Genomic DNA, 25,756 nt, shown 5'->3' on the forward strand with positions numbered 1-25,756 from the left:
ACCATATTGTTAATATCAGTTAAAGTAATGGCCAGTGAGGACTTGCTTAAGAATCTAATTCATATGACTTAGACACACTACAGAAAACATACGCTAATAGCAGTGGCAGTAAGGCAAAGAGTGCGTGTCGAGAAAAAAAAGTCCGGCTGACCTTCGCTGTCGGAGCTGGCGAGGCGCCTCCGCGATTTGACTTTGTCCCGGTTGGTGCCGGCCTTTGAGCCATCGGAGTCGCCGGACGACTCGCAGTAGTTGACCTGCCTCTTTGTATGACTACGGCGGGATCGGCGTTGGCTACAGTCCAGGTCGCTGTCGCTGAACTCGCTGGAACCCTCTGACACTAGTTAAAAAGGTCAGCAAAGAGAGAGAGCCAGTCAACACAGAGAGCCACGTCACAGGGCCGCCAACACATACCTATTGGTCTTTAAAAGGACAATTACAAAATCAATACTTAATGTCATATGTTTTCAGACTATAAGATTTTTATAATATCAAGACGGATCCATGTCCCACCCAAGCAGCTGTCTAACCACTGTAACGAAGGCCTAAACCACAAATTAGTGTAAAACATAATCGCCACAAAGGACCTTTTCAAAGGACCTTTTCAAATGATTTTGGGTTGTGGCATAAAACAGATGGCCTGGAACTTGTCTCAGGAAAAGACCACCTTTGAGATCTGAAAACATCTAACAAAGTGTAATTCTGGAGAGTGATGTCCCTTCAAACAACAAAGAAGAATTGACGACACCAACGTACTAATTTCGTCCTCATCTTCATCACTCGTCTCCTCCTCTTCATCGTCTGAGTACCCTCTCGCTCTGCGGCGCCTTCGTGGCCGAGTGCTCCTTTGACATTTGGCCGGCCTCCTTGTCCTGGCAGTTCTGCGTCGCGTGCTGCCGAAGTCACTGTCGTCGTTAGAGTCGACTGCCGCTTCGCTCTCTGCGTCGCTCTTGTCTGACGCCACAAACTCCTCTTCCTCCGTACTACGCATAAAAGTGTGCATGGGGAGAGAAGAAAATGATTATTATTATTTCAACACCCCTTTGTGTCACACCTTTCTGGCTGTAATAGCTGTCAATAAAGTGGTACCTTGGGTTGTGTTCATTATGGCACCCAACAGAAAACATTTTTAAAAAGTCAACGTAGTCACTCCGTGTTTCAGTCTGTCGTCTTCCATTTGGTGCCTTATGAACACAACCCTGTCGTCCTTGTCCTGACCTATGCACCCCTACCTCCCACCCACCTGATGACCCTACCTGTCACTGAGACGGAACTCGTCCTCGCTCTCCTCCTCCTCCACAGTGCTGTCGCTGTCCAGGTCGTTGAGACGCCGGCGCTTCTTCTTGCGCTGGCCGGCGTTGGGCCGTGGCGGTCGTCCATTCTCCTTGCCCTCACCAACCTCGCCTGCTGCCAGGATGGTGGACATGTCCTTCCCTCTGCTATGGCCTGTAATGTTGGCCATGTCCTTGCCCCGACCAGCTCCTGTAGAGGGCAGCATACGTCAACATTTAGACAATCCAACAGGCACACATTAACCTCCTAGAGTCAATTGACAAACCGGTGCATCAATCAAAGTTACATAAAATAATTCCCATCAAAATCTGTCAGTTTAAGCTAGAGATCGTACTTTCCTCATCTGGGTGAAAGGTAGCAGAGCTTGAGAGGTGTTTGTCAGACCATGAGACATCCCAAAACTATTCTATGGAAAGGAGAGACTCATGAACACGATGGTGTTCTTTGTTTTGCTCTATGACTCCCACACGTGTCACGCGGCACGTCGACGTATCCGGTACAGTTTTTTAAAAGAATGGAAGTGTGAAGGTAGTTTTGTGCCTAAAGTGTTATAATAAAAAGCTATTCCTTCCAGAGTAATGGTTGCTGATAATGGGCCTCTGTACGCCTATTTAAATATTCCATTACACATCAGCCGTTTCCAGCTACAATAGTTATTTACAACATCAACAATGTCTACACTGTATCTCGGAACAATTTTGTTATTTTAAATGACAAAAAAAATGCTTTTCTTTCAAAAACAAATGACCCCACACTTTTGAACAGTAGTGTATTTTTCTATACCTAAAGGGGTCCTAATATTCAAAATAGCTAAATTATACATAGTATGACAATCTTAAAACAATTCCAAATGTCAGCTTAGCACCCCCCCCCAATGTCTTAGACTAAAGAATGAAAGATTGTTTGCAGGAGACATGAGTTAAAAAGGCTCTCAGGCTGTGTTTCATTCAGGGTAGATGTTCCCTCCTTTGCCCTCGTTCACACTCCTTGACAGATCTAAAATGCAACGCAGCCTCAGACTTGACTCTTCATAACCCTTCTTAAAGCATGAACAATGGACAATTACCAGGGGGCGCACAGGTGAAATGCTGCAGCCAGAAGTAATTTCAGAACAAAACTAAGAGACACTGAATTAAATTCATAATTCTGTGACTGTTGCCAGATTCCATAATGTTCAACTGTACCTCCACCATCAGCCTCTCTGATGTCTTCTTCAATTGCCTCCTCGATAGCCTCATCAAATTCATCAAACCTGCAAACAAGATGTTGAAATTATTCAGGGATTTAACAGCTACCATACTGAAACAATAAAGACCAACCATACACACACACACCAGACTTTTCTAATAACCCTGAGTTTAGTACAGAATTCATACCTGTAACTTATGCTTTTCTTTGCCCTTGTCGACCTTCGACCCCAGCTCTTGCTTTTCTCTTTCTTCTCCTTCTTCTCCTTCTTCACTTCTTCCTCTTTTTCTTCCTCCCTTTCTTCCTCTACCTCCAACTGAAATGAGAGTAGGCAACGTGTCAGTACACTATAGGAAGCAATCAGTCTAGGCTGGGCAGTGAACAGTGTGACAGACCATTTTACAAGGACGTCCAACACACACACTGAATTCTGGATGTTTTGCAATGGACTTTCATGATGGTATATAACCATAACAACCAAATGCTACTTACAGAGGGAGTGATGATGTTTTCGACACTTATTCCAACATAGACCAAACGTTCTTTTCTGGAGGGAAAAAACACAATAATTTGATTTAAAACAACTTATGATAGAATAAACAAATAAAAAACAGTTTTCCCATTATCAGAGGCCCACTGCCATTGTACAACAAGAAATGTCAAGCAATGCAAGCTCCATTAAATGTTTGAGATCGATACACAGATCGGGGTGATTATACCTATTGTCGAACCAATGCAATTCAGTGTAGAATTGCATGCGTTGTGGACTGAGCCTCATATTCTTTAATAAGAACCACCCAACTAAATGTATTTATCTTCCGGTTGTCATTTGCTGTTTTACACCAAGGGTCATGGTTCAGAGGTTCTCACCTTCGCTCAGCGCGATCCCTCTTTTTCAGGGCAGCATCGAGATTAGCAAGCTGCTCCTCAAGCTTGTCACAGAGTAGCTTCTGCAGGGGATCACCAGGAGATGGGTAAGATTGACAGAACACCACACACTCCCCTACATATTTATTTGGACAGTGAATCTAAACCTTTTCATTTGGCTCTATACTCCAGCATTTTGGGTTTTAGAAGTGACAGTACAGAATGCCACCTTTAATTTGAGTTTATTTTCATACATACAGTGCCTTCAGAAAGTATTCATACCCCTCGACTTATTCCACATTTTGTTGTGTTGTAGCCTGAATTCAAAAGGGATTCAATTATTATTTTTCCCCTCACCCATCTACACACACAATACCCCAATAATGACAGAGCGAAAACATGTTGAGATTTTTTTTTGCACATTTATTGAAAATCAAATACAGAAATCTATTTTACATAAGTATTCACATCCCTGAGTCAACGGTTTGTAGAAGCACCTTTTGACAGCGATTACAGCAGTGAGTCTTTCTGGTTAAGTCAAAGACATTTTGCCCATAATTCTTTTCAAAATTCTTCAAGGTTGTTGATCATTGCTAGACAACCATTTTCAGGTCTGGTATATATTTTCAAGTAGATTTAAGTCAAAACTGTAACTCAGCCAGTCCAGAACCTAAATATTCTTCTTGGTAAAGAACTCTAGTGTAGATTTGGCCTTGTGTTTTAGATTATTGTTCTGCTGAAAGGTGAATTTGTCTTCCAGTGTCTGGTGGAAAGCAGACTGAACCAGGGTTTCCCCTAGGATTTTGCCTGTGCTTATCTCCATTTCATTTTTATCCTGAAAAAGTCCCCAGTCCTCCCATACCCATGATGCAGCCACCACTATGCTTGAAAATATGGTACTCGGCAGTGTGTTGTATTAGATTTGCCCCAAACATAACACTTTGTATCCAGGACAAAAAGTTAATTGCTTGGTCACATTTTTAGCACTTTAGTGTCTTGTTGCAAACAGGACACGTTCTTTGGAATATTTTTTTATTCTGTTCAGGCATCCTCTTATTCACTCTCAATTATGTAAGTACTGTAGAGTAACTGCAATATTGTTGATCCATCCTCAGTTATCCTATCACAGCCATTGAACTCTGCAACTGTTTTAAAAAGTCACCACTGGCCTCATGATAAAATTGTGGAGTAATCCCTGAGTGGTTTCCTTCCTCTCCGGCAACTGAGTTAGGAAGGACACCTGTATCTTTGTAGTGACCTGGTATATTGTTACGCCATCCAAAGTGTAATTCATAACTTCACCATGCTCAAAGGGATATTCAATGTGTGCTTTCTATTTTATTTTGACCATTACCAATAGGTGCCCTTCTTTGCAAGGCATTGTAAACCGTCCCTGGTGTTTGTTGCTGAATCTGTTTGAAAGTCAATGCTTAACTGAGGTACCTTACAGATAATTGTATGTGTGGGGTACAGAGATGAGCTAGTCATAAACAAATAATTTTAAAGACTATTATTGCACACAGAGTGAGTCCATGTAACTTATTATGTGACTAAAGCATAACAGAAGAACATTTTGAAAAAGTCAAGGGGTGTGAATACTTTCTTTAGGCACTATCTGTTTTACCATTTAGAAATTAAAGCACTATATTTATCTAATCCCCCAATTTGAAGACGTCCTACGTATTTGGAGAAATTCACTGATAGTGTATTACATTTATTCAAAAGTTGAGTATTTGGTCCCATATTCCTAACACGCAATGTTGACATCAAGTGACTCTACATACTTGTTGGATTAGCATGTTTTGGGGCCATGATCTTTGTGCATCTGTAACGTTCTCATTCATCATTATTCACGATTCATTCATGATTATCCGTAATCATGGTAGCATCCACATTAATGTAGAAATGTTCAGAAATATATTTTATTCTTATTTACAATAAAAGTGACATGACAATCTCAGAAAAAGGCTGTGTCGTTATCTTCGCACGGGGAGTGCTAGAGTATTGAAAACAGGGGTGCCATCTTTGAGATTTTTTGTATTTCTTACTTGGTAAAAAATAAACTCATAATCTCTCCCAATTTTTGGGAGCATACAATATACTGTAGCGCAGTATTTGTATTATTTATTTTATACAGTATTTTCTTGCTCATATTTGTCAAGGGTGCCAGTAATTATGGACCTGACTGCATGTATGAAAATACCCTCAAATAAAAGGTGACATTCTGTACTGTCGCCTCATAAAACATTTGATCTCAAATCCAAAAGGCTGGAGTAGAGTCAAATTAAAAGTATTAGCTTCACTGTCCAAATAAATATGTAGGGGAGTGCATAATCAAGCCATTAGTTCAAATCATAGTGATGTGGCTAGCATCCAAACTGTAGTGTGAGTACCGATTGTTTAGCATCTGTATGTTACTTACATGTTGGCAGGGTGGACAGAACCACTCCCCATCTGGGATGATCATGAGAGGGGGTCTAAGGCAGGCCGTGTGGTAGCCACTGTCACACGAGTCACATAGCAAGATCTGTGGGGGAAACACGGAGGGGGATTAGCTGGAACACATTATATGGTAGTCTTATCTGTCAGTGGAGATAAATATGATGAACCTTTATTTAACTAGGCAAATCAGTTCAGAACAAATTCTTATTTACAATGATGGCCTACACCGGCCAAACTCGGGCGGCGCTTGGGCCAATTGTGCGCCGCCCTATGAGACCGTGATACAGCCTAGTATAACCATGATTACAGCCCACCAGGGTTGGGGTCAATTCCATTTCAATTAAATGCTTTTCAATGAGGACCCACCAGCTCGGGATGGTTGGGGAGGCCGCAGTGTTTGCAGGGGTCTTCGTTAGGAGGGAGGTCATCATCCGAGGAGGTGTCAGAGTCGTCGCTGTGCCTTTCTCTGTTCCGGTTCCTCCACTTCCTCTTGCCCTTCTCCACCTTAAAGCTCTCATCACTGTCATCCTCCTCACTCTCCTCTTCGCTTGATTCGCTTTCATTGTCATCACCAGAACCATTCTTTTTGCGCCGTCGTGTTCGAGTGTTGGACCACCGGGTCTTTCTCCTCCGTCGCCCCTGAAAACAAAAGAAGACCTCACCTCATTTTTGGATTTCATGAGGCTAATGTAGCACAGCATATGCATAAGTTACTGAAGGCTGACACTGTGGATCCCTGATTTAAAAGATACTGTTGATCCAAAAACATGCATTCACAGTCCACCTGTAATATTAATGTAGAAATATCTGCAGTTACTGAAAGAACTTACCTTAGATTTGGACTGTCCATCTTGATCAAGCTTTTCTCTCGGTTTCCTCTGAACAGTTTCCTCCTCCTCCTCGTCCTCCTCCTCAGGGGGCGTGGTCTCTTTTTTCTCCAGCCTCCTGTCCTGGAACTCCACCCCCTTAGCGGTTGGCCTGCAAATCCTGGGTGACCTCCTCAGGGATCTCCCAGTCTTACCAGTATCGGACCCAGAGTCCCTCTCCGTTCTCTGGAGCTCAGCTTTCCTTCGATGAGTAATTCCCCGTATTTTCAGGCGAATCCCCTCCTCTTGAATCTCTGATGTTGTTCCTGCATCCTTTTTTTCATCCTCTTTATTCTCAGACCCTTTACTTGCTTTTGCCTCACCCAGTTTCTCTGCTACAGTTGAGTTATCTTTCTCAGCACCATCATCCTCCTTTTGGTCGTTTTTCTTAGCCTGATCATCTTCCTTCTCATCCTCTTTAGGGCATCCCTGTGTTGTGGCATCTTCCTTGATTACTTTGACCTGGCTTTTGTCCGTCTCACCTTCAGCATCAGTGAGAGATGATGTCTTCTTGCTGGTAGCCTGTTTTTCTGATGGTGCATTACAGTCCATGCAGTTTGAGTTTTTGATAGGCTCGCTCTCAGAATTCTCTCCACTTTTAACAAACTTCTTTGTCCAGCCTTTATCGGCATGTCCCCTAATAATTACATTGTCATCTGTTGACTTTTCCAAACTTATTTCCATAGGCTCTTCCTGTTTCCTCCCCACTGGGACAGACTCTTTGAGAGAAGGTAATTGCTTAGAATCCTCAAAGGCGACATGTTTCTCTCCTTTTGCTGCAGCTGGCATTATGTCTGCCAGTTTCTCAGTTTCTTTAGAGGCATCTGGTTTCTGTCCTTCACAGATTGTGAAATCTTCAATCTTTTTAGAAGCTTTCTCTGTGTTTTTAAGGGTAGCCAATTTCTCAGTGTCTTTAGTGTTAACCGATTTCTCCGCTTCTTCAGGAGTAGCCAATATCTCAGCGTCTTCAGGGATAGGTGTAGCCGATTTAGCTGAATTCTCAGCGTCTGTAGGGGTAGCCAATTTCTCAGTGTCTTTAGGGGTAGCAGATTTCCCAGCATTTTCAGACATAGTCGATTTAGGCAATTTCTCCGCGTCTTTAGGCGTAGCTAATCTCTCCGCGTCTTTAGGCGTAGCCAATCGCTCCGCTTCTTTAGGCGTAGCCAATCTCTCCGCGTCTTTAGGCGTAGCCAATTTCTCCGCGTCTTTAGGCGTAGCCAATTTCTCCGCGTCTTTAGGCGTAGCCAATTTCTCCGCGTCTTTAGGCGTAGCCAATTTCTCCGCGTCTTTAGGCGTAGCCAATTTCTCCGCGTCTTTAGGCGTAGCCAATTTCTCCGCGTCTTTAGGCGTAGCCAATTTCTCCGCGTCTTTAGGCGTAGCCAATTTCTCCGCGTCTTTAGGCGTAGCCAATTTCTCCGCGTCTTTAGGCGTAGCCAATTTCTCCGCGTCTTTAGGCGTAGCCAATTTCTCCGCGTCTTTAGGCGTAGCCAATTTCTCCGCGTCTTTAGGCGTAGCCAATTTCTCCGCGTCTTTAGGCGTAGCCAATTTCTCCGCGTCTTTAGGCGTAGCCAATTTCTCCGCGTCTTTAGGCGTAGCCAATTTCTCCGTGTCTTTAGGCGTAGCCAATTTCTCCGCGTCTTTAGGGGTAGCCAATTTCTCCGCGTCTTTAGGGGTAGCCAATTTCTCAGCGTCTTTAGGGGTAGCCAATTTCTCCGCGTCTTTAGGGGTAGCCAATTTCTCAGCGTCTTTAGGGGTAACCAATTTCTCCGCGTCTTTAGGCGTAGCCAATTTCTCCGCGTCTTTAGACGTAGCCAATTTCTCCGCGTCTTTAGGCGTAGCCAATTTCTCCGCGTCTTTAGGCGTAGCCAATTTCTCCGCGTCTTTAGGCGTAGCCAATTTCTCCGCGTCTTTAGGTGTAGCCAATTTCTCCGCGTCTTTAGGGGTAGCCAATTTCTCTGCGTCTTTAGGGGTAGCCAATTTCTCCGCGTCTTTAGGCGTAGCCAATTTCTCCGCGTCTTTAGGTGTAGCCAATTTCTCCGCGTCTTTAGGTGTAGCCAATTTCTCCGCGTCTTTAGGTGTAGCCAATTTCTCCGCGTCTTTAGGGGTAGCCAATTTCTCCGCGTCTTTAGGGGTAGCCAATTTCTCTGCGTCTTTAGGCGTAGCCAGTTTAGCAGATTTCTCTGCGTATTTAGGCATTGTCGATTTCAATGTGTCTTTAGGGATACCCAATTTCTCTACCTGTTTGGGTCCTTCCAGTTGGGATTGGTTTGATTTCTCAAAGATGTCTGCCATCTCCACGTCTTTAGGGCCAGATTGTGTCTCAGTCACTGCTGCAACAGCTCTCGTCTCATCTTTACAGATGGCTATTTTCTTCGAGTCTTTCTCCGGGACGTTTTTCTTCTTCACCTCAGGGGCAACATTTGTATTTGTGCTTACAGCACTGACAGCAGGTTTCTCCTTGGTGAGAGCTGACATAATGTCTTTAGGGGTATCACATTTCTCTGTATGTTTAGATGCCTCTGGTTTCACTGTCATTTTAATGACCAACGATTTATTAGTCTCTTTAGTGCTCTCCAGTTTCTCTGCTTCTTTATTGGGAACTGGTTTGTCTTCCTTTTTAAGTAATGAGGACGTATTGGTCTCTTTAGAGCTGGCCAGGTTCTTGGCATCTTTACTCTTTTCTGAAATCTCTGTCTTTTTAATGACAGAAGATGTTTTGATATCGTTAGAACCATCACATTTCTCTGCGCCCTCTTTGTTAGATGGATTCTCTGTATTTTTTATGACTGCTGGCGACTCAGGGCGTTTTGAGCTTTCTGGTTTATCTGTAATGGGATCAGGTCTCTCGGTTTGTTTAGTGATGACTGATGTTTCTGGGTTTTTAGGGTTCAACAACATTTCTGTGGCTTTTATGAAGGATGTTTTTTCCATCTCTTTCACTACAGAAAGGGGACAACTGTCTTTATGGACAACTGTTTCCTTAAAGGCAGACACATTTACCTCTTGAAATGCAATGGATGAATCTGTTCCTTTAGTTTCATCTGGTTTCTGTGACTTACTAGATAAAGGGGTTTTATCTGTTTCTATTGATGTGGATGTCTTGTGTTCTGTAGGACGCACTTTCACATCCCACTTGGATACCTTGACTTTTTGTTCCTCTTTAAGATCAGAGGACTTTTCCGGTGTGCTTGTATCCTTCGATGAAGTCAATGGCTTTTTCAGAGGGGATGAAGATTTAGCCTCTTTTAGGGATGATTTTTTCAGTGCTTCAGTGCTTTCCTTCTCTGCCTTTGGGGCTGGAACAGTTTTCTGTAGGTTCGTTTCATCGGCCATGGCCACCTCCATGGGCTCCTCAGCATTGCCTGCCATCTGCCCTTCCTTTTTGTCCATGTCCAGATTTGTTTTCTCTTTTTCACTAGCTTCTGCTGCTTCACATTCTTCCCTAGCAACAGCTTTTGTTTGCTGTTCTTTGCTATCAGCAGAATCTCTCTGTATTCCCATCTCTTTAGGAGATTCTCTCATTCCCTTATTGATACTTTTTTCTGTGACAGGCTGAGCATCACCATTCACTTGATCACTTTTAGTCTCCATCGTCCCCACCAGGGCAACAGAGACCACTTTACTTGTCTCCTCAACTTTAGGAGCTTCTTTGACAGGAGCAACAGATGGGTTACGCACAATGATTCTACTGCCACCGCCACTACTATTATCAAAATCTTCACTAAGTTTCATCTCTCTCTTTTTCAAGGGGATTTTGGCCTGCTGGTCATTCTTCATCACCCTTTGGAGTTCCTCTGCAGTCTTCCTCTTGGCTTCCTCAGTCTGTTCTGTCTGTGGCGCCACACAATGTTTCTCCGCAAGAGGCTCTGTAGCACTTGTGGCTGTGCTCTCCTTGGATTCTGACACCTCCATCAGCTCTTCTTTGATGGCCTGGGTGTTAATGGTGGCCTTGTCATCCACCATTGGCTTCTCGGATTGTCTTGTTGACTCTGACTCGACTTGGTTGTCTTTGAGGCCATTCGATGGGGATTTGGCATCTGATTCGTCCAGCTTTGATTCCTCTTTTGGGGATTTTTCTTCTGTATTCTCTGTTTTTGGGGACACTAAAGAAGCTGTATCCTTGGAGAGTTTGTCCTCTTCATCCCCTGAGGTATCCTCTGTCTTTTTAATTTCCCCTAATGGACAAAGGTATTATAAATAGAAAATACAAGTACAACATTTATAACGGCATCTGTCAGGGAAATACATGGATAAAATAGGATAAAATAGATCCAAGGCAAATGACTGAACTCATGCAATATCATAAATATGTCTGAGTAAACAGCAAAAAACAGATGGCATATGATATTATTGACATAACAAGCCTTGTCCATATAACTTTACCTTCTCCGCCAGTCTTCTTGTTCTCATCTTCCTCCTCTCCTTCTTTCTTTGTCAACAGTGCTGGGTCGATTTGAGTCTTCAGCTGTGCCAGGATCTCAGCCAAGCTGTTTCTGTCTCTACATAGAGATGGATAATTCAATTCAATCTTTCCAGTTTAGCAGACAGACATTCTCAGAAGTCTTGTGGTAAAATTACATATGAACCAAGTAATCTATAATTCACATGGAATACAAGACTTGACATTTAGGCTCTGCAGTACAACAGTATGCCTCTTTCATCCCCTAAAGCCCCCCAAAAAGTTCCATAGTACCTGACAATGCACTTCCAGGAGGACCCGTCCAGGTCGTCCTGCTCCTCCACATAGACCCTCACATTGTTATCCTGGTCAAGTTGGAACCAGTACATTAGGCCATCCTTGTCCTTGCCAATGGGATGGAGCCGCATCTTATCAGGATCCTCCTCGTTAATTGCAGTCTTGAACTTGACATTGTCATCAAACTGGCACTCACATAAGTGCTGGACAGAGAAATAAAAAGTATGAGGAAGGTTTCCTTTTGCAAAAACAAAAATCTGATTTTAGTAGGGCTGCAAGATATGGACAATTTTTTTAAATGGAATATTGCGATATGACTTGCAACACAACACACTTGAGTGAACTGAACAAGATCTGTGCCGCCACCACCACTGGTAACCACTATTTTCAGAGAATTAACTTTTGTATCACACATGAAATATGTAGATTTATTTAGGTGAAAAGCGGGGTCCTTTTTACCACCTGCATCTTGTTTGGAAATATATGTTGAAATGTTTGCATGCAGAACTAGCCTAATTATAGCTACAGTGCATTCGGAATGTATTCAAGCCTTTGACCTTTTCCACATTTTGTTACGTTACAGCCTGTTACGTCAATTGTTTTTTTCACCTCAATCTACACACAATACCCCACAATGACAAAGCACAAATATTTATTTTTATTTAGCAAAAATAAATACAAAAACAGAAATACTACATTTACATAAGTATTCAACAAAGTACTGAGTAAAAGGTCTGAAGAACTTTTGGTAGCGAATACAGCCTTGACTCGTTTTGGGCATGACACTACAAGCTTGACATACCTGTATTTGGGGAGTTTCTCACATTCTTCTCTGCAGATCCTATCAAGCTCTGTCAGGTTGGATGGGGAGTGTTGCAGCACAGCTATTTTCAGGTCTCTCCAGAGATGTTTAATCGGGTTGAAGTCCGGGCTCTGGCTGGGTCACTCAAAGACATTCAGACTTGTCAAGAAGCCACTCCTGCTATGTCTTGGCTGTGTGCTTAGGGTCGTTGTCTTGTTGGAAGGTGAACCTTCACCCCCAGTCCGAGGTCCTGAGCAGAGCAGGTTTTCATCAAGGATCTCTGTACTTTGCTCCAGTCATCTTTCTACAATCCTGACTAGTCTCCCAGTCCCTGCCAATGAAAAACATCCCCACAGCATGATGCTGCCACCACGCTTCAACCGTAGGGATGGTGCCAGGTTTCCTCCAGAAGCTTGGCAATCAGGCCAAAGAGCTCAATCTTTGTTTCATCAGACCAGAGAATCTAGTTTCTCATGGTCTGAGAGTCCTTCAGATGCCATTTTTTAATGCTTCCGTCTGGCCACTCCACCATAAAGTCCTGATTGGTGGAGTGCTGCAGAGATGGTTGTCCTTCTGGAAGGTTGGTTCTTCCATCTCCACTGAGGAACTCTGGAGCTCTGTCAGAGTGACCATCGGGTTCTCGGTCACCTCCCTGATCAAGGCCCTTCTCTCACGATTACCCACTTTGGCCAGCTATAGGAAGAGTATTGGTGTTCCCAAAATTCTTCCATTTTAGAATGATGGAGGCTACTGTGTTCTTGGGGACCTTCAATGCTGCAGACATTTTTGGTACCCTTCCCAGATCTTTGCCTCGACACAATCCTGTCTCGGAGCTCTACAGACAATTCCTTCGACCTCATAGCTTGTTTTTGTCTCTGACATGCACTGTAAACTGTGGGACCTTATGCAGATAGGTGTGTGCCTTTCCAAATCATGTCCACTCAATTGAATTTACCACAGGTGGACTCCAATCAAGTTGTAGAAACATCTCAAGGATGATCAAGTAAAAAATAATGCACCTGAGCTCAATTTCGGGTCTCGTAGAAAAGGGTCTGAATACTTATGAAAATAATGTATGTTTTTAATAAAAATGTAATACATTTGAAAAAACATTCTAGAAACATGTTTTCGCTTTGACATTATGGGGTATTTTGTGTAGCTAAAAATTAAAACAATTTTAGAATAAGGCTGTAATGTAACAAAATGTGGAAAAGGTCAAGGGGTCTGAATACTTTCCGAATGCACTGTATATGGCAAACTCTTGCAATATAACGGACATGTCAATATTGAGATTTTGATAGAAAATAAACAGTGCCTACTAATTACAAAGACTGGCCACTTACTTTGAGGATTCCAGTCTTACACTCCACAGACATGTCTTTGTATCCTTTATTTTCAAGTTCCCATGCCCAGGTACTGTTGAACTCATGGCACACCTGTAAGGAAACACATTCCATCAGCCATTGGTTAACCTCTAAAATATACAGAATCATCTTTCAGAATGCCCAGAGTTATGCTGCTGCCTGTATTTTTATTCAAATGAAATAGATTGATAGTTGAATCAAATCAAACTTTGTCACATGCACCAAATACAACAAGTGCAGAGCTTACAAGCCCTTAACCAACAGTGCAGTTCAAGAAGTGTTAAGAAAATATTTACCAAATAAACTAAAGTAAAAAAGAATAAAAAAGTAACAAAATAATAATACGAGGCTATATACAGGGGGTACTGGTACTGAGTCAGTGTGCAGGGGTACAGCTTAATCATCTATAAAGTTAAGCTTAACTGTATCGGAGTGTGCAGAAAAATGACCAGCCTTGTTGAGCTCTATTTACCTTCACAATGTACTTCTCCCATCTGTCTGCGGACACAGACTTGCCAATCTTCCTCAGCAACTTCACATGAAGGTCCACCAAGAGCTTTGGAACTGAGGGGAGAGGTGGGATAATGGCACAATTTCTCAACACATCACATTCAGATATTGTATAGGTAAGGCCAGTTGTTTTTAGTGTTTTTGTTTTGTGTGACCGGTATATCCAGCATTATCCACTAGGTTTGCTGCAGGTAGAAAATGTTATTTAATTGACTCAAGCGGTCTCCAATCAATCAATCGTCTGGTTGCGCATGAGTGTTTTGGTCCCAAACAATCAAAATCATGTTATTTTCTTCAAAGTTGACAATATTTGGATAAATCCAGTTCAAAGTAAGGTGCCCAAGTATGAAAAGTGACTGCAGCTCTTAAAAATAAAAGAAAGTTTGTTCATAAAGTTACCGGTCCCCTCCCCCAGTGTCCAAAACTTAGATATAGGAGGCCGGCATTATCAAGGATTTACTTCCGGCTTTTGTAGCATCTTATCTTTACTAATTGAAATATGTACCGCCTAAAAACCGTCATCACATATATACCTTGCTTTGGTTTTGTTTACAGACCGTAAGATAGCTACTAGTGTAAGACCAAAGATACTGGTATTTTTAAACATTTATTTTACCTTTATTTAACTAGGAAAGTCAGTTAAGAACAAATTCTTATTTTCAATGACGGCCTGTTCAGGGGCAGAATGACAGATTTGTACCTTGTCAGCTTGGGGGTTAACTGACTTGCAACCTTCCGGTTACTAGTCCAACGCTCTAACCACTAGGCTACCCTGCCGCCCCGGTAACCTTTCATCTGTGGTGTAACTTAGCTAGCAAGCCAACAGTCATTTCACTTTCGATCACCTTTTGTCTTTCCACTATCATCAAGCAGTAATGGATAGGCATTTTAGAGAATTCAACATCTGTCTGCACAGCTTCTCAGGCAACCACCGCAACAGGAATGCCGTGGTACAAAATCAGCTTTCCCGAAGGCAAAGGGGGGGATATGCTGTGAAGCCTGTGCAGAAAGACCCAACATAGTTATTCATTTCAAATCTGCATCAATTGAGCATACCAACATTTCCAAATACAAACATTGAGAAGTTTAAAAAGTGCACAACCAAATATTGCATATTTCAAATTGAGTACTTCAAAAATACATTATCGAATGAGTAGACCACTACAACAGTAACTCAGAACATTAAATGAAAGGAAATTAAATATACTACCCATTTAACAAACATTTCTCTTTTCAAAAACATTACAGGCTATGTGGACAGGCTCCTGGGTCTCCTCTTCAATGAAGTCACCCATGTTCCATCGTGGTATGTGGTGAAGCTGTGCGGGCTGTCCATCTCAGGACTCGTCTGCCCAGTGTGAGAACCCTGACAAGGACGCCATAGCTGGATTGGTATCCCGCTTCAGCCTTGGGGCTGACTGAAGCATACTTGATTGAAGCAAGGTACATGGTTCCCCTTCCTCGCTTGATCAATCTCTGTAATTGGTTGCATTTCCTAAAGACGAAGTAATTCACTTTTACGTAATATGATAATCACATTTTGTTACTTTGTCATTTTTTTTCAAGCATTCAGATTGGAGATGAGTGTTAAAAATGGTAAGAATCAACAGGTCCTGCACACTGCATGGCAGCCAGGTGCCTATATTAGGCTTATGGCTGTAAGAAAAAAAAAAAAGAGTCAAATTTCTCAAATAAAGGTCTGATCAATACACACAATTCTGAACATATGGCCATTTGTAAAAATGCTAATGCAGCAGCACCAATAAATTGTCCAGTACACTTATTGTATGCTCTTTTTATGTACAGTCATGTCAAAGCGTCTAAGGTGACTGAGACTTTACTAATTATTGTGAAGTGTATCAGTGAACTAACTGTATTCTGTAATTAGTTACAAAACAATAATGAAATTGTGTATTGCTGCGGTTTGTATGATATCCAACAGTCTATGATCCACCCTGCTGAACATGAGAGCATTTTGCAGAAAAATCATCATCAATGACATGTGGCCCATTGTTTACATTGTTACCTGGCAACGACCACAAGGGCATTTCAAAGAGCTTTCAGTCAAGGCGAGCTCATTAACATAAGCTCAGCCTGTTCTTTTATGCTTTCTGATAGTTAGAGAGAAAAAGGTACAATAAAAAAATCAGAGCATTTTAATAACGTAAAAATACTATGGGTGACGTTTTGATCATTCAAAGGCTATTTTTGCTTAAAGACGTTTGGTGCAGTATTTCTCTAGTGAAAAAAAATGTAATAAAAACTAGTCGTCTGTCATTGAGTGACAACCCACATTTCAAGAATCCCTAATGTTGATCAATCACCGACGAAGGGGCGTAGGCTTCGGCTGCCGAACTTCAACAAGCCCTCAAGATTTTTGTTTTGCTCGAACAGCCGAAAAAAACTAAGAAAAAAAACCCTGCTGAACACCAAAACAAACTTAATAAATGTTGTCATAGTATAAGGCGGAGCCCTACTAATTATTAGATAGAGAATACCATTTGAAGATCAGTGATTATAAACCTCACTTTGCTCAAGCTGATCCTCTCCAACAGACTTGGGTAAATGGGTAAATTAGGGGCAGTTTACATGGGCACAGTATTGTGGGTAGTAGCTCATATCCCTCTTAAGGTCTTATTTGGGATAAGCTGTTTTACATACACCTTTGATATCCTGCTCATGGGTATCCCTGTTATCCATGAATAAACAGAATATTTAAGTTCATTTGGGTTAAATGTAATAGTAACTGAAATACGGACACTGACTGTAGGTCTGTAACCTTTCACATGTAGCTAATATAATATTAACTCCTGCAGAATGATGCAATTCTTGCAGTGAAATTACACAACAAATGTTCATTTTGTCTCGGGAACAGGAGTTAAGAAATATTACATTTCTTTAAGCATTTCTTGAGAAAATGTGTAATGTATTATCTTTGACACTTATGGTGCATTCAGAAAGTGTTCAGATCTCTTCCCCTTTTTGTTACTTTAAGGGCATATTATACAATTATTTCCCTCAATCTACACACAATACCCATAATGACAAAGCAAAAACAGGTTTACAAATAAGACAACAGATATACCGTATTTACATAAGTATTCAGACCCTTTGCCATGGGACTCGAAACTGAGCATAGGTGCAACCTGTTTCCATTGATCATCCTTGAGATGTTTCAACTACTTGGAGTCCACCTGTGGTAAATTCAAATGATTGGACATGACTTGGAAAGGCACACACCTGTGTATATAAAAAGGTCCCAAAGTTGACAGTGCATATCAGAGAAAAAAAAATGAAGCCATGAGGTTGAAGGAATTGAGACAGGATTGTGTTGAGGCACAGATCTGGGGAAGGGTACCACATATGTCTGCAGCATTGAAGGTCCCCAAGAACACAGTGGCTTCCATTCTTAAAATGGAAGAAGTTTGGAACCACCAAGACTCCTAGAGCTGGCCGCCTGGCCAAACTGAGCAATCGGGGGAGGTGACCAAGAACCCGATGGTCACTCTGACAGAGCTCTAGAGTTCTTCTGTGGAGATGGGAGAACGTTCCAGAAGGAAAACCATCTCTACAGCACTCCACCAATCAGGTCTTTATGGTGGAGAAGCCAGACGGAAGCCACTCCTTCGTAAAAGGCACATGACAGTCCGCTTAGAGTTTGCTAAAAGGTACCTAAAGGACCGAAATACCATAAGAAACTAGATCCTCTGGTCTGATGAAACCAAGATTGAACTCTTTGGCCTGAATGCCAAGCATCACATCTGGAGGAAACCTGGCACCATTCCTACGGTGAAGCATGGTGCTGGCAGCAACATGCTGTGAAGATTTTTTCAGCGGCAGAGACTTAGTAACTAGTCAGGATTGATGGAAAGACGAACGCAGCAAAGTACAGAGAGATGCCTGATGAAAACCTGCTCCAGAGTGCACAGGACCTCAGACTGGGGCGAAGGTTAACCTTCCAACAGGACAACGACCCTAAGCATACAGCCAAGACAATATAAGAGTGGCTTCGGGATAAGTCTCTGAATGTCCTTGAGTGGCCCAGCCAGAGCACGGACTTGAACCAGATCGTACATCTCTGGAGAGACATGAAAATAGCTATCCAGCGACACTCCCAATCCAACCTGACAGAGCTTGAGAGGATTTGCAGAGAAGAATGAGAGAAACTCCCCAAATACAGGTGTGCCAAGCTTGCAGCGTCATACCCAAAAGAGACCCGAGGCTGTAATCACTGCCAAAGGGGCTTCAACAAAGTACTGAGTAAAGAGTCTCAATACTTGTGATGAGTTTTTTTACTTTGAATAAATTCGCAAAAATGTCTAAAAACAGTTTATTCTTTCTCATTATGTGTGTGTAGATTGATGAGGGGGGGAAACTATTTTATCAATTTCAGAATAAGTTTAACGTAACAATGTGGAAAAAGTGAAGGGGGCTGAATACTTTCCAAATGCACTGTACGCAAGCAGACAGTATTTCAACCACATAAAACAAGACGAACGTGTTTATTTACCAGAAACGTGTTCACTCGTTTTCTCAGCTTTCATTTCTTAAAACCAGTCAAACTGATGACATTTGGACATTTTGCACAGGACCAAACTTCCCACTGTTGGGAGTTATTAGGTTCTCCCCCTGGTCCCTAAACGGAACATACAACTTTACCAGTGGTAACTAGCTTACTTATGCATTCATTCTATCGATGTTTGACATTATTCTGGTGAGCACTAATGTAGCCTTCTGGGGCAAATGGGATCTGACGCGATTGTTAAGCCAACACACTGACCGTTACGCCAAGAGGTTTGGATTACTTGGCATAATGGTTAAGGTGTTGGCTTGACAGCTGCCTCAGAAGTGGGATGCCACCAGTAAGGCCAATGAAAAGGTGGGTAAAAACGAGGGACTTGATTGATATAGAGAAACGTGAAGAAGCAATCTTAAGCCAACACATAGTGAGACCTGGTCGGGGCTACCCAGAGGTCGCTACAACATAATTCCATGGTCAGACTCTCCCCTTGAACTGCCCTTAATTTACCAATTTCTGTAGAATCTACAAATAGTATTCCCTGACAAATAATAGGCTTTGTGCAATGAACGTCTGGCACTGCAGGATTTGAGTCCCTGGCGGTGTAGTGTGTTACTGATGGTAGGCTTTGATACTTTGGTCCCAGCTCTCTGCAGGTCATTCACTAGGTGTATTCTGGGATTTTTGCTCACCGTTCTTGTGATCATTTTGACCCCACAGGGTGGAGCCCAAGATCGAGGGAGATTATCAGTGGTCTTGTATGTCTTCCATTTCCTAATAATTGCTCCCACAACTGGTTTCTTCAAACCAAGCTGCTTACAGATTCAGTCTTCCCAGCCTGGAGCAGGTTTACAATTTTGTTTCTGGTGCCCTTTGACAGCTCTTTGGTCTTGGCCATAGTGGAGTTTGGAATGTGACTGTTTGAGGTTGTGGACAGGTGTATTTTATACTGATAACAAGTTCAAACAGGTGCCATTAATACAGGTAATGAGAGGACAGAGGAGCCTCTTAAAGAAGAAGTTACAGGTCTGTGAGAGCCAGAAATCTTGCTTGTTTGTAGGTGACCAAATATTTATTTTCCACCATAATTTGAAAATAAATTCATTAAAAATCCTACAATGTGATTTTCTGGATTTTCTTTCTCATTTTGTCTATCATAGTTGAAGTGTACACTTATGATGAAAATCACAGGCCTCTCCTCTTTTTAAGTGGGAGAACTTGCACAATTGGTGGCTGACTAAATACTTTCTTGCCCCACTGTATACGTTTGGGTAAAATTAACATTTTTGTTTATTTCTATAAACTACTGAAAACATTTCTCCCAATGAAAGCAGTCATTGAAAAATCAGGGTTATTCTACCAAATATTTATTTCTGAACTCTTCCTACATTAAATCATTAGTATTGTGTTTAAAAATGAATATCAACTTATTTTCTTCGCATTATTCAAGGTCTGACAATGCATATTTTTTGTTATTTTGACCAGTTGTCATTTTCTGCAAATAAATGCCCTAAATGACAATACTTTTATTTAGAATTTGTGAGAAATGTTTTCAGTAGTTTATAGAATATAAACAAGAAAAACATTGTTGTACCCAAACACATACCTGTAAATAGTAACCAGAGAAACTTATCATTTTTCAGTGGTATATTACCCCCCCCCCCCAGGTGTTAGAATCACCTTTGGCAGTGATTACAGCTGTGAGTCTTTCTGGTAAGTCTAAGAGCTTTTCACACCTGGATTGTACAATATTTGCACTATTCTTTTTAAATTATTCAAGCTCTGTCAAGTTGGCTGTTGATCATTGCTAGACAGCCATTTTCAAGTTGTGCCATAGATTTTCAAGACGATTTAAGTCAAAACTGTAACTAGGCCACTCAGGAACATTCACCGTCTTCTTGATAAGCAACTCCAGCGCAGATTTGGCCGTGTGTTTTAGGTTATTGTCCTGCTGAAAGGTGAAAGGTCTCCCAGCGTCTGTTGGAAAGCAAACGGAAACAGGTTTTCCCATCAAGGATTTGGCCTATTCTTAGCTCTATTCATTTTCTTTTTACCCCCCCCCCCCAAAAAAAAACCTCTGTAGTCCTTGCCGATGACAAGAATACTCATAACATGATGCAGCAACCACCATACTTTAAAATGTTGAGTGGTACCAGTGATGTGTTTGCCCCAAACCTAACACATTCTATTCAGGACATGAAGTTCACTTCTTTGCCACATGTTTTGCAGTTGAACTTTTGTGCCTTCTTGCAAACAAAATGCAGGTTTTGGAATCAGTGGCAGTTGGTATTCCTTTTTCTATGGCTTCCCTAAGGTGTCAACAGTCTTTAGACATAGTTTCAGGCTTTTATTTTGAAAAATGAGGGTGAAAGATCACATTGCGAAAGTGGGTAGGTGGGGGCTCTCAGAGTGAGTTTTGCGCTACAGAGTAAAGCGGCCATTGTTTCTCCCGGTGTTATTGAAAAACCTACACACCCGTTTGATGTATTATTGAATATACATTTTTGATTAGGATTGATTATAAAAAACGTTTGACATGTTTCTGTGGACATTATGGATATTATTCGGAATATATGTCTGTGTTGTCGTGACCGCTCGAACCTGTGGATTTCTGAACATAACGCGACAAACAAACAGAGGTATTTTGTGTATAAAAATAATCTTTATGGAACAAAAGGAACATTTGTTGTGTAACTGGGAGTCCCGTGAGTGAAAACATCTGAAGATCAAAGGCAAACGATTAATTTGATTGCTTTTCTGATTTTCGTGACCTAGCTACTTAATGCTTAGTGTACATAATGTTATGTTATGCTATCGATAAACTTACAAATGCTTGGATTGCTTTCGCTGTAAAGCATCATTTCAAAATCTGAGACGACAGGTGGATTAACAAAAGGCTAAACTGTGTTTTGCAATATTGCACTTGTGATTTCATGAATCTTTTTTTGTAATATTATTTGACTGGCGCTATGCTATTCAGCGGTTGCTGATGAAAATGATCCCGCTAATGGGATGGGTACCGTCAAGAATTAACAAGCAATGTCTCATTTTCACCTAATTCTCTCATTCTGAAAATTAACCACATACTTTTGAGGGAAAACAGAATTTCACTGATAGTAGTTAGTTTGTTAGCTAGTTAACATTTCACGGATTGCCAGGGTCCAGTAAGCACCTAATGTGTTATAACTTGAGGAACGGCAAGGAGTCATATACCAGTTAATACTATAGCGAATTGGTTAGGTTACTAATGTTACCTCACCTGATGTTGTAACGTTAGCTGTCTGCCTTTATTAGCCAGCTAATTTTCACACCATAAACTCAATTACTTGATCTGTGAAGTTGGCTAATGTTGTTCAACATTTCTCTGGCTAACTAACGGAGAATTCGATCCAGCTAGCATGATACTTAACAATGCTTGTTCCACCACACTTTCTCCCTCATCTCAAACTTTCCAAATGCCAGTTGTTTTTCGGTTACAGCTCATGAAATATGCGCCATCACCTTCTCGCCCCGGTCTCCGTGGGCAGGCTTCTCACCTAACTCAAATCAAAGTAAATTTTATTCAAATCAAATTGTATTTGTCACATACACATGGTTAGCAGATGTTAATGCGAGTGTAGTGAAATGCTTGTGCTTCTAGTTCCGACAATGCAGTAATAACCAACAAGTAATCTAACTAACAATTCCAAAACTACTGTCTTATACACAGTGTAAGGGGATAAAGAATATGTACATAAGGATATATGAATGAGTGATGGTACAGAGCAGCATAGGCAAGATACAGTAGATGGTATCGAGTACAGTATAAACAAAGTGGCATAGTTAGTGGCTAGTGATACATGTATTACATAAGGATGCAGTCAATGATATAGAGTACAGTATATACGTATGCATATGAGATGAATAATGTAGGGTAAGTAACATTATATAAGGTAGCATTGTTTAAAGTGGCTAGTGATATATTTACATAATTTCCCATCAATTCCCATTATTAAAGTGGCTGGAGTTGAGTCAGTGTCAGTGTGTTGGGAGCAGGCACTCAATGTTAGTGGTGGCTGTTTAACAGTCTGATGGCCTTGAGATATAAGCTGTTTTTCAGTCTCTCGGTCCCAGCTTTGATGCACCTGTACTGACCTCGCCTTCTGGATGATAGCGGGGTGAACAGGCAGTGGCTCGGGTGGTTGATGTCCTTGATGATCTTTATGGCCTTCCTGTAATATCGGGTGGTGTAGGTGTCCTGGAGGGCAGGTAGTTTGCCCCCGGTGATGCGTTGTGCAGACCTCACTACCCTCTGGAGAGCCTTACGGTTGTGGGCGGAGCAGTTGCCGTACCAGGCGGTGATACAGCCCGCCAGGATGCTCTCGATTGTGCATCTGTAGAAGTTTGTGAGTGCTTTTGGTGACAAGCCAAATTTCTTCAGCCTCCTGAGGTTGAAGAGGCGCTGCTGCGCCTTCTTCACGATGCTGTCTGTGTGAGTGGACCAATTCAGTTTGTCTGTGATGTGTATGCCGAGGAACTTAAAAACTTGCTAAACTTGCTCTGCTGTTTCCTGTCATCAAGTCCACAATCATCAAGTGTCAAGTCCACAATCATCTCCTTAGTTTTGTTGACGTTGAATGTGAGGGTATTTTCCTGACACCACACTCCGAGGGCCCTCACCTCCTCCCTGTAGGCCGTCTCGTCGTTGTTGGTAATCAAGCCTACCACTGTTGTGTCGTCCGCAAACTTGATGATTGAGTTGGAGGCGTGCGTGGCCACGCAGTCGTGGGTGAACAGGGAGTACAGGAGAGGGCTCAGAACGCACCCTTGTGGGGCCCCAGTGTTGAGGATCAGCCGGGTGGAGAGGTTGTTGCCTACCCTCACCACCTGGGGGCGGCCCGTCAGGAAGTCCAGTACCCAGTTGCACAGGGCGGGGTCGAGACCCAGGGTCTCGAGCTTGATGACGAGCTTGGAGGGTACTATGGTGTTGAATGCCGAGCTGTAGTCGATGAACAGCATTCTCACATAGGTATTCCTCTTGTCCAGATGGGTTAGGGCAGTGTGCAGTGTGGTTGAGATTGCATCGTCTGTGGACCTATTTGGGCGGTAAGCAAATTGGAGTGGGTCTAGGGTGTCAGGTAGGGTGGAGGTGATATGGTCCTTGACTAGTCTCTCAAAGCACTTCATGATGACGGAAGTGAGTGCTAAGGGGAGGTAGTCGTATAGCTCAGTTACCTTAGCTTTCTTGGGAACAGGAACAATGGTGGCCCTCTTGAAGCATGTGGGAACAGCAGACTGGTATAGGGATTGATTGAATATGTCCGTAAACACACCGGCCTGCTGGTCTGCGCATGCTCTGAGGGCGCGGCTGGGGATGCCGTCTGGGCCTGCAGCCTTGCGAGGGTTAACACGTTTAAATGTCTTACTCACCTCGGCTGCAGTGAAGGAGAGTCCGCATGTTTTCGTTGCAGGCCGTGTCAGTGGCACTGTATTGTCCTCAAAGCGGGCAAAAAAGTTATTTAGACTGCCTGGGAGCAAGACATCCTGGTCCGTGACTGGGCTGGATTTCTTCTTGTAGTCTGTGATTGACTGTAGACCCTGCCACATGCCTCTTGTGTCTGAGCCGTTGAATTGAGATTCTACTTTGTCTCTGTAATGACGCTTAGCTTGTTTGATAGCCTTGCGGAGGGAATAGCTGCACTGTTTGTATTCGGTCATGTTACCAGTCACCTTGCCCTGATTAAAAGCAGTGGTTCGCGCTTTCAGTTTCATGCGAATGCTGCCATCAATCAACGGTTTCTGGTTAGGGAATGTTTTAATCGTTGCTATGGGAACGACATCTTCAACGCACGTTCTAATGAACTCGCACACCGAATCAGCGTATTCATCAATATTGTTATCTGACGCAATACGAAACATATCCCAGTCCACGTGATGGAAGCAGTCTTGGAGTGTGGAGTCAGCTTGGTCGGACCAGCGTTGGACAGACCTCAGCGTGGGAGCCTCTTGTTTTAGTTTCTGTCTGTAGGCAGGGATCAACAAAATGGAGTCGTGGTCAGCTTTTCCGAAAGGAGGGCGTGGCAGGGCCTTACATGCGTCGCGGAAGTTAGAGTAACAATGATCCAAGGTTTTTCCACCCCTGGTTGCGCAATCGATATGCTGATAAAATTTAGGGAGTCTTGTTTTCAGATTTGCCTTGTTAAAATCCCCAGCTACAATGAATGCAGCCTCCGGATAAATGGATTCCAGTTTGCAAAGAGTCAAATAAAGTTTGTTCAGAGCCATCGATGTGTCTGCTGGGGGGGATATATACGGCTGTGATTATAATCGAAGATAATTCTCTTGGTAGATAATGCGGTCTACATTTGATTGTGAGGAATTCTAAAATCAGGTGAACAGAAGGATTTGAGTTTCTGTATGTTTCTTTCATCACACCATGTCTCGTTAGCCATAAGGCATACGCCCCCGCCCCTATTCTTACAAGAAAGATGTTTGTTTCTGTCGGCGCGATGCGTGGAGAAACCCGCTGGCTGCACCGCCTCCGATAGCGTCTCTCCAGTGAGCCATGTTTCCGTGAAGCAAAGAACGATACAGTCTCTGTTGTCCCTCTGGAATGCTACCCGTGCTCAGATTTCATCAACCTTGTTGTCAAGAGACTGGACATTGGCGAGAAGAATGCTAGGGAGTGGTGCACGATGTGCCCGTCTCCGGAGTCTGACCAGAAGACCGCCTCGTTTCCCTCTTTTTCAGAGTCGTTTTTTTGGGTCGCTGCATGGGATCCATTCCGTTGTCCTGTTTGAAAGGCAGAACACAGGATCCTCGTCGCGAAAACATATTCTTGGTCGTACTGATGGTGAGTTGACGCTGATCTTATATTCAGTAGTTCTTCTCGACTGTATGTAATGAAACCTAAGATGACCTGGGGTACTAATGTAAGAAATAACACGTAAAAAAAAAAAAACTGCATAGTTTCCTAGGAACGCGAAGCGAGGCGGCCATCTCTGTCGGCGCCGGAAGAGCGCCGCGGACTACAAGAAGAAATCCAGCCCAGTCACGGACCAGGATGTCTTGCTCCCAGGCAGACTAAATAACTTTTTTGCCCGCTTCGAGGACAATACAGTATGTTTTAATAAATTATTTAGTGCCCCGAATATACACTGCTCAAAAAGATAAAGGGAACACTAAAATAACACATCCTAGATCTGAATGAATGAAATATTCTTATTAAATACT

At 42.5% G+C, this 25,756-nt stretch overlaps 1 protein-coding gene across 2 annotated transcripts in view; it reads right to left on the bottom strand.

The window, feature by feature from the left end:
* Positions 1 to 25,756, bottom strand: part of LOC118390956 (remodeling and spacing factor 1-like) — a 49,799-nt gene that overhangs the window by 6,410 nt on the left and 17,633 nt on the right. Inside the window, exons 2-16 of one of the 2 annotated variants that reach the window (XM_052457717.1) lie at positions 14,871 to 15,520; positions 13,988 to 14,079; positions 13,495 to 13,587; positions 11,347 to 11,552; positions 11,037 to 11,152; positions 6,618 to 10,828; positions 6,154 to 6,426; positions 5,768 to 5,872; positions 3,349 to 3,428; positions 2,971 to 3,025; positions 2,667 to 2,794; positions 2,475 to 2,542; positions 1,254 to 1,479; positions 754 to 980; positions 152 to 337 (exon numbers count right to left, since the gene is read on the bottom strand). In XM_052457717.1, the coding sequence (XP_052313677.1) occupies positions 152 to 337; positions 754 to 980; positions 1,254 to 1,479; positions 2,475 to 2,542; positions 2,667 to 2,794; positions 2,971 to 3,025; positions 3,349 to 3,428; positions 5,768 to 5,872; positions 6,154 to 6,426; positions 6,618 to 10,828; positions 11,037 to 11,152; positions 11,347 to 11,552; positions 13,495 to 13,527 (5,914 nt within the window). In that variant the 5' untranslated portion in view covers positions 13,528 to 13,587; positions 13,988 to 14,079; positions 14,871 to 15,520. The remainder of the gene's footprint in view (positions 1 to 151; positions 338 to 753; positions 981 to 1,253; positions 1,480 to 2,474; positions 2,543 to 2,666; positions 2,795 to 2,970; positions 3,026 to 3,348; positions 3,429 to 5,767; positions 5,873 to 6,153; positions 6,427 to 6,617; positions 10,829 to 11,036; positions 11,153 to 11,346; positions 11,553 to 13,494; positions 13,588 to 13,987; positions 14,080 to 14,870; positions 15,521 to 25,756) is intronic. The other variant, XM_035781830.2, reaches the window with a different exon arrangement.

This window comes from Oncorhynchus keta, chromosome 12 (assembly GCF_023373465.1).
Source record: "Oncorhynchus keta strain PuntledgeMale-10-30-2019 chromosome 12, Oket_V2, whole genome shotgun sequence".
Classification (NCBI taxonomy): Eukaryota; Metazoa; Chordata; class Actinopteri; order Salmoniformes; family Salmonidae; genus Oncorhynchus; species Oncorhynchus keta.